General features: G+C 35.4%; 1 protein-coding gene across 2 annotated transcripts in view; it reads right to left on the bottom strand.

The window, feature by feature from the left end:
• The window catches only part of ELP4 (elongator acetyltransferase complex subunit 4), a 249,116-nt gene that overhangs the window by 227,318 nt on the left and 7,959 nt on the right, over positions 1–13,839 (bottom strand). For both annotated transcript variants that reach the window (XM_069091355.1, XM_069091357.1), the window contains exons 2-3: positions 10,517–10,552; positions 1,995–2,116 (exon numbers count right to left, since the gene is read on the bottom strand). In XM_069091355.1, coding sequence (XP_068947456.1) covers positions 1,995–2,116; positions 10,517–10,552 — 158 coding nt within the window. The remainder of the gene's footprint in view (positions 1–1,994; positions 2,117–10,516; positions 10,553–13,839) is intronic.

Here is a 13,839-nt window from a genome sequence, read left to right as displayed (position 1 = left end):
GGGTGGTAATAGAATATATCTTAGGCAGCTGATGGGGCTTTTTATCCTCTACTTGTCTTTTAGTTATACACAGTTTTAAGATAATTATGGTCTATAAGGTTGTCTTTTCCCCTTCCTTGTATCAGCAATATTTGTCTTGGTTATAGGTTCAGGAAACTCCCCATCATATATCATAAAATTAAAGCAGAGCAATTACTGGATTTCATGATTTTACCGTATTTGTAAACACTGCTAATGCCTCTGTTTTGGTCACTCAGTTGTGAGAATGTTTGCATAATGGTAATAAATGTTATTATTATTAAAATGTTGGATATATTGACACTAAATATTTTATAAAGCCAGGTTATTAGCATAACATAGTTTTCTTAATATAAAATTGTCACATTACATAAAGCTGCTAGTTTTCAATGAGAATTCATTGAGAATAAGGTTTTCCCTTTTTGCCTTCCTGTTCTTCCCCTCCATTGTAACCATTTTCCCTTGAAGCCATATACTTTCAAAAAGACAGCTTTACAGTACGTAAGACAGCAATATTATTTTAAAGTTATTTTAAATAGTAGGCACATTAGTATTCTATGTAGGAACTGGAGACATTGATTTAATAATTGAAATTAATTTTAAATTTAAGTGGATGGGGGCTAGGAGGTGCAGTGAATAGAGCACCAGTCCTGGAGTCAGGAGGACCTGAGTACAAATTTGACCTCAGACACTTAACATTTACTAGCCATGTGACCTTGGGCAAGTCACTTAACCACAATTGCCCTGACTTTCCCCCCTCCCCCACAAAAAAGGAAAATTTAAGTGGATATAAGTAAGGAAAAATAATTATACACCAAGTCAAAAGAGGCTGCCATTGATAACATTCTGGTTGTGTGACTTTAGCCCAATCACTTAACCTCTCAGGGTTCCCGGAAACATTAAGTCTACAAGCTGTGGAACAGCTGAAGATATGCATAGGTATCATAAAGGGAGTGTCTTCACAAGAAGCTGCTTACCAGTGAAATCACAGGTTTAAAAAAGGGATTTTTTTCTTTTTTTTGGAAATGCCCAAATACCATAGTTGCTATTCAAAAAGGTCAAATCTACTTTTCTAATCATTAGAAAACTCAGTGACACTGAATACATTTTTTGACAAGTATAAAATTATCATGTAAATGGCATTTTCTAATTAAATATGAATATCTTTCAAGCTGTATGTTATAAACAGAACAAATAAAAACTTCCAACTGCTACAGGGTATCTTTTATGTTACATAAAGAAAACCTACTATTCAGGACTATTAGATTTTCATGGCAGCAATTATATCATGTCATCAGGAATACATTCTTTCTAAGTGCACAAGATAAAACATAATGGACATAATGACAGTAGAATATATTCTTAGTCAAAAGACATCTATGTTAGTCCAAGTAAAAGGATTCCTCAATAATAAAATAAGTGGTCTACCAACATGAATGTTGTTGTCTAAGTTAGTAAATTTCTGAACACTTCAAATGTAAGGACTGCTCTTCAAAGGTAAAGAAAATCTGATTAAAGTTTCATGAGACTCATTATTTATTACTATGGTACTGAGAAAAATTATAAAAACATCAAAAGTATGAGTGAAACTGAGAAGGGAATAATAGGATAATACAAAAAAGAAAATGTTGGAAAAGTTAAGCCAATAAAATGTTTTGAGGTACCTACGATGTGCTCGATGTGATTTTTTTTATTAGTTTAAAAACCTCCAAGTGCATTAAACATAGACATTTTCTAAAACAACCAATGCGGTAGAACTAAAGTGGCGCTCAGAGGGCGCTGGTTACAGGATCAGACTGGCCGCTAACTCTCAGTGTCAAATCTTGACAATTCACCAACTTTCCTGGCTTTCTACTCCTAGTAGTTCTAAATCTAGACTGAACCATGAAAGGCTAATTTAAAAATCGATATGCTCAAAGACACACATTCATACATAATCTTTGTATTTTTACTCATTAAAGAAGTATTTCCCATACCTGTAAAATGTCATCAGGGTCTTCTTTAGCAGAGGCAACCAACAAAGTATGCCCACAGACTATTCCCTCAGCCAAGAAATACTTGAAGAGCAAATTGGAATAAATATTGTATTTGTCCTCCTCTGTAAAAGAAATAAAGGAATAATTTTAGAACATGTAGCATTTTGTATGCATATGTTGTGAAGTAGGTGTTGTGCACCTCAATCAAAATCTTCAAAATCTATATTTATCTAACTTTCTCCCTCAGTCCACAAAATAACTCAAAAAACAATCATTTCTTTCAATTAGCATTTACTAAGTACCTACATTGGGGCTGGCACTGGAGATACTAATTTAAAAATGAAATGATCTTTGTCATCAAAGAGCTTACATTCTGCTTTGGGGAAACCTCAGGCATTTCCTATGAGTTTGTGAGCTCCTTGAGAGAAAGAAGGGCCCTCTGCCTCCTTTGGCATCCCTAGCATTTAGCATAGGGTCTGGCACATGGAACTTTAATAAGTGCTTATTGACTGACTACTAAACATATGCAGATAAACAAACGATATAGTATTTCTTGGACAGCACTATTATTTCTTGGGTCTAAAATACAAGCTTAGTTCTTCAGTCTCACAATGATATAATGAATGAATATGGCCTAGTGTTAAATACCATACAAGAGTTTCTCACATTGTGGCATCGTGGATCTAACTTAATTCCTTTAAGGCCTTGGAATCAAAGGTGAAACTTTTGCACTGAAAGGGCTAGGCCAACCCCCTTATTTTACAATTGCGGAAAATTAGATCCAGAGAAATGCTCATACAAAGAAGCCAAGTGGCATTTCTGGAACCTGAATGAAGGTCCTTGAACTCCGAATTCAGTGTTCTTTCTAACATACCATTCCTTACAGGAATTGGCATGAACGATTCAATTTGGTATATTTTATGGTGTTCTGTCTCTTCCCTTTTATTTGTCACACCTCTTTTTTCCCTATGGGATCTTGATGGTCAAATAAAAAAAACTATCAAATCCCTTTGCCAGCTAAGAGCAAAGGGATCCCCTTTCCTTGATCTATCAAGTAGAGGTGTCTGGTAAGATATTAAACATAGGATAAAGTATCATGGTTTCTTTCCATTGTTTGATTGACTCCCAAAGGGTAAGTATTGCATTTGAAGACAATTCTTGATTTCAATATATTCTGAAATAGAAAAATGTATAAACAAGGAATGTCCTACTCTACCCACAGGTTAAAACAGTCTCTTTAATTCCCTATGACTTGATGCTTGACTATACTAGCCCTTCCTCTGCCCTACTTCAAATCTTTCCTTTCCCCCTTTTACACATACATACATACACACTCAAGGGCAAAAACTTGTAAGCATTTAAAAACAAAAAGTTTTACTGATGCCTTCCCAATGGATTTTTAAAGGCGAAATCTAGTTACTTTGAGATATTAATAAAAATTCAGTTGCCTAATATCCTTCTAAATATCCTTAGAAACTTAATCAGAGAAAAAACTATTTGCATAAAAATTCTTCCTCTCATTCATATTCAAAATATCAAAAACAACAATAAAAGCATGTGGAGGAGACAATATCTTTTTAAGTAGCAGGCATGTCAGCTGCATTTTGCAGCTTTCATATGCTAGGAATACAGAAACAGCATAAAATATGGCCGAAAGAAAACACAGCAAAGCCATTATCAATAGTTATAAGTAACAATACTACAATTATATTGATTTGTAGAAATAGAATCATTGAAAGTATTCTTAACTAGCAATAAAGGTACAGTTGACATAAGATTAAAAAAACCCAAACCTTAGTACATTAAAAATGTCACTATATGTATGAGTCCAATTAATCATTAATATAATCTTTCCCAAGTCCAAGACCAATAGTTTAAGTTTTCAAGGGGATTTCACAGAGCTTTAGAATAATTTACAGGGGCTCTTGTATGTAAAAAAAAAAAAGGCAATGCTTTTTCTACCTGCATTACTTTCCCAATTGATAAGTGTATCTGTCACAGACCAAACAAAATAAAGGGAAACAAAGGTCAAATTTACCAGTTTGGGTAGATTGATTTATATAGGTAAAATCAGAAATGTATATAAAATTTAATTATCAAGAAAAAATACTTAGAGATTTTAAATACATGTACACAAGTCATTAAGACAAGAGCTTTGACAGTTTTTGGGAAATTGTGCAATGCTTTTCCCTGAAACAAAAGTTCATTCTTTTTAAGAGCAGCATGGTTTAGTGAGTGGATAGAGGGCCAGTCTTAGAGCGAGTAAGACTTGGTTTTAAATTCTGCCTGTGAAAAATTGAGTTAAAAAATATGAAAAATAAGAGACTTATCAGCAAGTCTCTTAAACTTCTGGTTCCAAATAACTAAGATCAGGCATTTGTTTTCAGTCAAAGGGACGCAAGTGAGCTTCTAACGTGGCCTTGAGGCTGCAGGGTCTCCACCCCTGACTAAGACTATTAAAGTATAGATGAACTGCCAATCGACACTGATGGCGGGCATTCTTGTAGAAGAGAGTTCTTTATACTGATAAAATCAAAGGTCTGTTCTTACCCAAGACAAAATGAAAACATTTCTAATATGTTCTGTGACTGTAAGTCATAATTCCAAAGGGAAATTAAGGCACATGGTAGGAGTGTGCAAGAACATACCAATAAAGAACTGCACAGAAGCAGCTGTAAAGAGAATGTCATCAAAGATCTATGACTGGAAAAAAAGGTGGGCTAGTTCTATAGCCAGGAGAGCTGGCTGATGGACAGTCTCTGTGTACCCATGGTCCTTACAGTACAAATTAAGAGATTTAGAGGAAGGCCTCCATCCAGCACCTTGTGTGAACCCTCTGTGAAGGATTTATGGGAGAATATGCCTACAGGGTGAGCTGCCATCTGCAGTTAGGGAGGGATTAGCCATAGGTTCAGTCAAGTAGGTACATGTTATTATGTATATGTATTTCACTTCTCAATTCTTTTTAAACTAATTTACCTTCCCTCTATTTATTAATCTATTTCATCAGTGGCGTCAGGGTGGGTAGTCTGTACACAGATACAGATCACAATGCTTCTGTTCCTAGGGTGATGGGCATCTTAGAGAACACAATATGGATGAGTAAAGAATCAGGAAGCTCTTCAAGTTAGGAGAGATTGGAATCCGAACACAACCTCTGGCACCTATCAGCATGTGACCCTGGGCAAGGTACTTGACCTACACCACAGTTTGTCATCTACACAATGTAGGGAATAATGCCACAGGACTTCACAGGGCAATGTGAAGATCAAGTGAGATACATTATGTGAAGTGCTCTGCAAACTTTAAAAGGGTTGTGTGTGTGTGCGTGCGTGTGCGTGTGTGCGTGTGTGTGTGTATGCATGTGTGTGTGTGTACAGTGACTGTGCTCTCCCCAGCCCCAAACCCAAATCATTTTTTCATTTGCTTATCAAATCATATTTCTCTAGTTGAATGTAACCTTCTTGAGTGCAGGGGTTATTTTCCTTTTATTATTATATCCACAGGACCTAGAACATGGCCTTGCACATAGCAGACACAATAGATACTTATTGAAGTGCATTATATCTTGATTTACTCTGACTGGTGAAATTCACTGAGCTTGTGGCCAACCTTCTGGTGATAAGTTTCCCTGTGTTTAGCTGGGACAGTACTCAGAAGGCACATAGTCTGGGCTGGTACCACACTCAGAACCTCTCCAGTCTGAGAGAATGGAAGGGTATATGCATCACTGGTACAACTTAGGTACAACCCAGGCTCACTGCTAAGACATCTCACCACCTATGTGGCATCTAAATGTAACTAAAGGATTAGAGTATCCTATAACTACAGGCATTAAGGATAAGATAGAAATTTGTCTTAGGATAACTTTAATCCTGATTGGTTTGAATGGGATTTTAAAAAAATCATTAAGTAATCTTTTCATCTCTCAGACAAATGTTACTATAGAAGTGTAGTTTACCAAAGAAAAATATCTGTGAAGGCCTATCTGATTCCTTTTCATACTTTCATCAAGGATGTCCGTGATCAGTGTATAAACCAGGGGTGGGGAACCTGGGGCCTTGAGGCCACATGTGGCCTTCTAGGTCCTTGGGTGTGGCCCGAATGTAAGTTTTACAGAACAAATCCTTTTATTAAGGGGTTTGGATTCAGTCAAAGGGCCACACATATGTGAGGACCCAGTGGCCTCGAGGCTACAGGTTTCCCACCCCTGATATAGATCTTAAAACAAAGGGTAGGGCAAGAAACCATTTATACAGCCGCTACTATATGCTTTTACACATATTATCTCATTTAATACTCACAAGAACCTTGGGAGATAGGAGTTATTGCTATCTCCATTTTACAGTTGATAAAACAGAGTTTAAGTGACTTCCTCACACAACTAGAGAGTACCTGAGGTCAAACTTGAATTCAGGCCCACAGTCTATGCACTGTACCACCAGCTGCTGGCTAGAACTCCTCTATGTGGAATTTAAAGCCCTTCACACCTGGTTCCAGCCTACCTCCTCAGACTTATGAGCCATCACTCCCATTCATACAGTCTGTGATTTAGCCACTGTCCTTCACACGTAGTCTTGCCTTCACAAAGGCACTCCCTGTGCCTCAAATGTGCTATCTCCTAGAATCCACAGCCTCTTTCAAGGTCTCCACTTAAGGCCACCAAACACATGAGGTCTTTCCTGACCCCTGGGCTCTGAAAAAGGGGCTAGCTGGCATGAAGAATCATAATTTTTGGACATTCTGTAAACACTGACTGAGATACTGATATTTTAAACTACAAAATTCTTGTCCAATGACAACAAAATAGATATGTTCTCTTTTTTTCTTTTGGGACAGACCTATGATTTCACTGACATTAGGAACTCTCACTGAAAAAAAATCCCTCTTTCTCAGGGTTACATAATCAGCACATGTCACAGGTACAAGCTGAACCCATGTCTTCCCAAATCCAAGGCTTGATCTCTATCCTCTAGCCTCCGGACCATGCCACCTCTCAGCAATACTACTACTGGAAGTGAATTACTATCAGTCTTGACCTTGTTGCTATAAATGAAAAAAGACAGAAAGGAATTGCTCCTAAGTAGAAGGGCTGTTTAGAAATTCTTGTTAAAGAGGCAAGTAAGGGAGATGGAAGAGTTTTTTTTTTCCCCATGCATTTGAAGGCAATAAGAAACATCATTTTATGGGACATTTGGTAATCTCGTATTGCAGTACTCATAGTAAATATTTGAGAAACAGTGTCATGGAAGCAAAAGGAGCTTATATGCCAGTAACTGTTGCAGAAGATGAAGAAGAAAAAGTAAAAAAAAACAACAACTCAACAAGGAATTCAGTAAGAACCTTCAAATTAAATCAATGTATACTTTGGTACTCAGTGCCTGCAATGCAAAGGTAGGCAGAGGTGGGGAAGATGAAAGATTTGTTTTTTGAAAATGGTTCAAGATTAAGGAATGTGAGAGGCTAAAGGCTTGTGGATTATACAGAAGTCTCACTATTCATAAATGCTTTCTTTGAGAATATAATAAAAAAGCATTAAGACATGGTAAGCACCAAATAACACCACAAAAATGGAATATATTTCAAAAGACAAGAAATGACATCTCAATTAGAAAAGTATTTGCTAACTATTTACAATGAGCCAGGACCTGTGTTATGTCCCGGGATAAAAAGACAAAAATAAAGCATTTCTTTTCACTAAGAAGCTTATAATCTATTGGAATATAATGGAACTTTTACCATTCTGAGTCATTTCTGAATGACTAGTGCCATATTAGAACAAAAATAAGAATTAGTATGTAGCTGTTTTTAATTAAAAACAACTCTGTCCTGACCTACTTAAATGAGTTACTGATGCTGAAAATGGGGAAATGGATAAAAGAAAGGATATCAACACCAACTATAATAATTTCACATAGAAATTTAATCACTATAAATTAACTCCCATAATGAGAAGACCAAAGGAGTCTAAAAATGATTTTCTATTGCAAATACTTGACCTTCTTGACAAGGATAGAGGTCAGAGAAACTTTAGTACAAAAGATAAATACATTTGGAAAATATAACTTGGACAAAAAGGATGGTAAAAAAAAAAAACATATCAGTAGGAAAAGGCTAATAAAATAGTGAAAATGAAAAGAAAAAACAATTTAAAGAAAACAGGTGAAATCCCTAAATAAAGACTTCCCAAGAACATAAAAAGATGAAAATGGAAGAAATGTAACATTACTTTAAAGACTTTCCCAATTTCTTTCTTTCCCCCTGCCCCCATGTCCTTTTCTTTATTCATTATTTCCTACTTATTTTGTATATAGCTTGTTTGTACATAGGTTGTCTCCATGTTGTCTCTCCCAAAAGACTGTGAACTCCTCGAGGGCAGAGACTGTCTTTTAACTTTCTTTGGATTCCCAAAAGTTAGTGCAGTGTATGGCCTATAGCAGGTATGTGCATAATGCTTACTGATTGACTAACAAGACTGTCTGACTATTTTACTGCTTGATGAAAAATCAAGCATTTTACTTGATAGCACAAACTATGACCTTAAATGCTCACCTCCAAGCATATTTAAAATTCTACAAGATTCTTTGAAGTAATTAACAATAGGGATAAACTTGACAATCCTGTGATCATTAATATTAAGAGAAGAATAAAAAAGGGAAATGTTTCCTCCCCATTGGTGTCCACCATTGCTATTAAAGAGATTCAGTACAGAATTTGAGCAGAAGCAGGCTTTCCCTATAGACACTAGATGTTCTAGATGTTCCTGTTGAGTGACAACATTGTGATGATTACATCAAGCCCCCAAATACTGCAGAGCCTTCTGGAAGAGAGTCATAATCACTAAAAATGGTTTGGTCTATCACTTAGCAAAAGCCAAGTAGATGAAGAATGCCCATTGTTCAGAGGATGATATGCAGTAGAACATAGAGCCTATGGAGCTCACCCATTAGTATATACTTACCTTATACAGACAATGAAAATGAACACTGCAGAGGGAGTCCTCTTAGGGAATTAGATTAAGATAGGATGAGGACAAATACAAAGATGGCCCAAAATGATCTCAAAAGAATTAAAATTGTAGGTGACTAAAAAGCAATGGAAAAATGTATATGGGTGGTGGATATGGGCTCCTGGTTGCAAGAAATAATAGAGAATATATCACTGAGGACAAGCATGATCAGAAAAGGAGAAAAGCCAGTCATATAGTAAGAGGGGACGGGCCAAGTGCTGAACTGGCATTCAGGAAATACTAAAAGAGACAGAGAGAAAGGGCTCTGGTACAGATTCTCTATGGAGGATTTATGGCTTAAAGGTAAGGACAACAAGCATATAGGATGAAAACAAGTGGATCTGTACCAATGAAGCTTCACTGATAAAATCAGAGATTCATTGAAGTACTAAAGAATATCTAATATAAAGAAAAATAAGAAGGAAGGAATAAATATTTGGGAATGCTACTTGGGAAACAGTGTAATCTTAACTGATGACACAAAGAAAGCAAAAGTATTCATTTATCAACAGAACAGGATTCCTAGAAAATCAGTGTGTTTTCTATCCTTGGCAGTATTCAAACAGACAATGGATGTTGATCTGCCAGTATGATCTAGAAGGGTTTCCTGTAATAATGTGTGGAAAGCTAGGACAGGTGATCAATTCCAAAGTTCTATGTGTACAATTACAAAAAAAAAAAGGCAGAAGGTCTTAAGTGCTAGTCTTGTCAATAAAAGACCAATTCAATATAATTAATGAATTTTCAAATTATTCTTCTAAATCTGTAGACAGCAGAAGACAAAGTAAATAATATCTAAAACTGAATTCATGATATCAAAATTTCAAAATTCATCTAATCAGTTGGCTACTAAATTCATTCACATTTTCTATCTTAAATATGCAAACATTACTTACTAAAATATTAAAGGTCTAATGGACTTTTAAACTAATTTAAACTATTTTAGAGTGAAATATAATACATATTTTTAAAAGTTCATGGGCCAAAGTCAGGGTTTGACATTTTGATGTAATTGTCTAATCACTTTAGATGGATACTTCAATTTAACTGAATAAATATTGAGCACCTACTAAATTCACAGCATTGTATAGGTTAAAAGATGAGTAAGATGTGGTTCCTTTGGGGTGGCTAGGTGGCAGTGAGTAAAGCGCCTGCCCCAGAGTCAGGAGGAACTGAGTTCAGTTCTGGCCTCAGACAATTAACACCCACACAAAAAAACTAGCCATGTAACCTTGGGCAAGTTACTTAACCCCAACTGTCCTCCAAAAGGCAAAAAAAAAAAGAAAAAAGATAAGGTTCCTTTTCTAATGAAACTTGGATAATACACAAATAATACTGTGTACCTCTTAAAGCAATTCTTCATGTCTGATTTTATTTTATCTTATTAACCCTTTAAGAAAAATTACAGAAGAGTAAAAAACAAAAGCATTTATTTTTTAGGGAAATATTTTAAAAATTATACACAACAGAGTGATGAGGAATGGCATAATTCAATCACATATTCTATACGAACCTATTAGAAGCAATGTTCCAACAGCCAATCCACCACCTGGAAATAAAACCAGAAAGAAAATTAATATACCTTTTCCATATTACCTTTCATGTGCAAGTAAGATTTTATCAAGGACAGGTGATACAATAAATTTAAAACTGGTTGTGAACAACATTTTAATTACCTTTGTGATACTTTTATTCAATGCACTATTATGAAATAATTACATATTATATGTAATTACATATTATACACACTACACATTACAATTACTTTCATAATATCCTGTACTGTCCTCCTTTCTTCATCAATGGGACCACGCTGTGATCAACATAAGTGTAGCTGAGTATTCCAATAATGTTATATTTAGCAGTACTTAATAAATTAACTCAGTAGCCAAGACTGAACTGTGCATAGTACTGCAGCAGTGACATCAGTACACTTAGGAAAGAAAGGTTATTAGTAGAAATTCTACTTTGATATGTATTCTTACATGTAACAAGCCTCAGTGAAAGGAATAATTTAAAATAATTATTTATTTTTGCTGTTTAGAGACAATTTTAAACAGACTAAACACTAAATATTAAGGTCATTTAACATTAATTTCATTAAAAATACAATGACAAAATCCCAACAATTTTATCAAAAATTAATAGGAAAATTTTATTTTAAAACACAAACGGAAAGGGCAGCTAGGTGGTGCAGTAGAAAGAGCATTGGTCCTGGAGTCAGGAAGACCTGAGTTCAAATACAGCCTCAAACACTTACTAGCTATGTGACCCTGGGTAAGTCACTTACCCCAATTGCCTAAAAGGAAAAAGAAAACAAACCCAAAAAAAGCCCGAAAGGACAAAAGACTAAGAACCACAAATAATGATTAATATTTAAAAAGTGATTTGCCCAAAGCCACACAGGGAATAAATAGCAAAGCTAGGACTGAAACTCCGTTCAATTAAAAATCTATGCCATCTACTGTACACAAAAACTATATCAACAATAGTTGACAGAATGGTATCACAGGAATTACTTTTCTCCCAAAGTTAAAATAATTGCAAGCATTACACAAGTCACCTGAAGACACTTTTGTGAAGTTAATATTTTTACTATATATGGTATTATTCAGAAATTTGCAAGGTAAGCTAGGTTATGATTCCCACTATCAATTCATTTCCAGTGGAATAATTGTGCTGTGATAATATACCTGATTTTGAGACAGAACATTTAAGTTAAATTAACTATGAATGGTGAAAAAAAATTACTACTAGACTGCCAAGAAGAGTAGACATAATATAGGAGAAAAGAGAGAGAAACAGAAGGAAAAACAAATGACTGCTGTTTTGAGTTTTCTGGATGTTCCTCAAAGGCATTTTACATAATCACCCATAATTCAAATATGGTACTCTTTCTGTTCTTCAGTCTGTGTGTGTTTTTGTGCTTACCTGGTTTAGTTATTAGGCCAAATGTAAACTTTTTTCTCTTTTAGAATCGACAAGCTCCTTTGTAATAGTTTTTAAACCATGCCAAGGTACAAATGGCAAAAACCCTTTTGACTTGCTAAAGGGGCATCTAGGTGGCTCAGTGGACAGAACGCTGGGCCTGGAATCAGGAAAATTCATCATCCTTAGTTCAAACTTGTTCTCAGACACTTACTAGCTATATGACCCTGGCCAAGTCACCTAACCCTGTTTGCCTCAGTTTCTTCTCTGTAAAATGAAGGGGAAAAAGGCAAATCACTTTAGAATTTTTGCATAGAAAACCCTCAATGGAATCACAAAATCAGACATGACTGAAATGACTAAACAAAAAACCCTAAAGGATATACTAACAAAGTAACAGTAATCACTAAGGATGAGGGATCCAAAAAGGGATATTTCTCTCAATATGTAAGTTCTATAACAAAAAAGTTTCCTTTAAGACAAATGTGTTAATTCCTCCAAAGCATTGCTTATTTTAATTTTATATTTTAACATGTTTATTAATAAGCACAGAGCTTCACTGCAAAGAATGTAATTCAGCACTTTTCCCCTAATTTACTTTCCAGAGAAGATGCTGATATGTGATTGATTCACCAAATTCCTCTGGGCTTATATTTCTACCTTTCATGACTAATTTTGTAACTAAATGGATCTTTAGGTTTCAGGTATTTACTGGAGAAGTAAAGTAACTTGAATGTTAGCAGCCAGATCATGAAAAAATAAATCTAGTAACTGATAACTACATTCCTCTTTTACAAGTAAATGATCTGACAAATAGGATAGTTCTCGAATTGGTGCCTGTAATTACATTTAAAATAATTACTTGAAGTGCTATTAGTTCTACTAGCTGTAGCCTTTCCAAGGGAACAGGGCGAATTTTGGGCAATAAGGTCAAATAGAGAAGGTAGCTGTATAACTGAGATAATAATGCAACCTTTTCCATAATCACTCTGATAATTCTAACAAAGGAATACCAAATTAAATCCTTATAATTTCACAGCCAGAAAGTTTGGGACTTTTTCACTTTTCCCAGCCTTGCTTTGTTTGGTTCTGGAGGGAAAAATCAGAAGGAGTGAGAGACAGATGTAAATAGACAAATTAAGATTGGACAACACAGACAAGATATTCTAACAATGGGAACTCTTCAAAAATGGAATGGGCTGTTTCGAGGACTGGAGGGTTTGTTCTAAATGGAGATTTTCCTGTAGATGCTAGATGACCATTCAGCAGAAATGTTGAGATGGAGATTTGTTTTCTGGTGTGACTTGGATTAGATGGACAACAGGGACCATTCCAACTACAAAATTCTATGATTCAACCAAAAAACATTAAGTGTCTACTGTGTGCCAGACACTGTGCTGGTCCTAGGGATATAAAGACAAAAAGGAAACAGTCTTTGCCCAACAAGAACCTTACACTATATTGGGGAAAACAGCATATAAATAGCAAATAAAATATTATATAGATATACACACATATACATATATTATATATAGTGTGTATTATATGTAATGTATTAATACTGTGTATAGTAATGCCATATAGTATAATAATATAATACTTCATGTATGTATATGTATGTGTGTACACACACACATCATTGAGATGAAAGGGGGAAGGGGCACTAACAGAGAATCAGGGAAAGCCTCTGGTAGGAGACTGTACTTTGTTAAGTCTTGAAGGATCTAGGGTTCCAAGAATCAGAGGTGAGGAGGGAGAACATTCTGGGCACGGGGGACAACTTGTATAAATATGCAGAGGCTGAAGACTGAACATTTTATAAAGCAAGCAGGCTGTTTGACTGAAGTTTAGGGTGCATGAGGGGGAATGATGTTTATGTAATCATCCTGAAAAGGTGTTCTGTAAGTA

This window comes from Petaurus breviceps, unplaced genomic scaffold, assembly GCF_028583685.1.
Source record: "Petaurus breviceps papuanus isolate PSGF00001 unplaced genomic scaffold, PetGlider_PUasm1.0 188, whole genome shotgun sequence".
NCBI classification, from domain to species: domain Eukaryota; kingdom Metazoa; phylum Chordata; class Mammalia; order Diprotodontia; family Petauridae; genus Petaurus; species Petaurus breviceps.
Note: the sequence above shows the minus strand (reverse complement) of the source record. Positions and strands in the feature narration are given on the sequence as shown.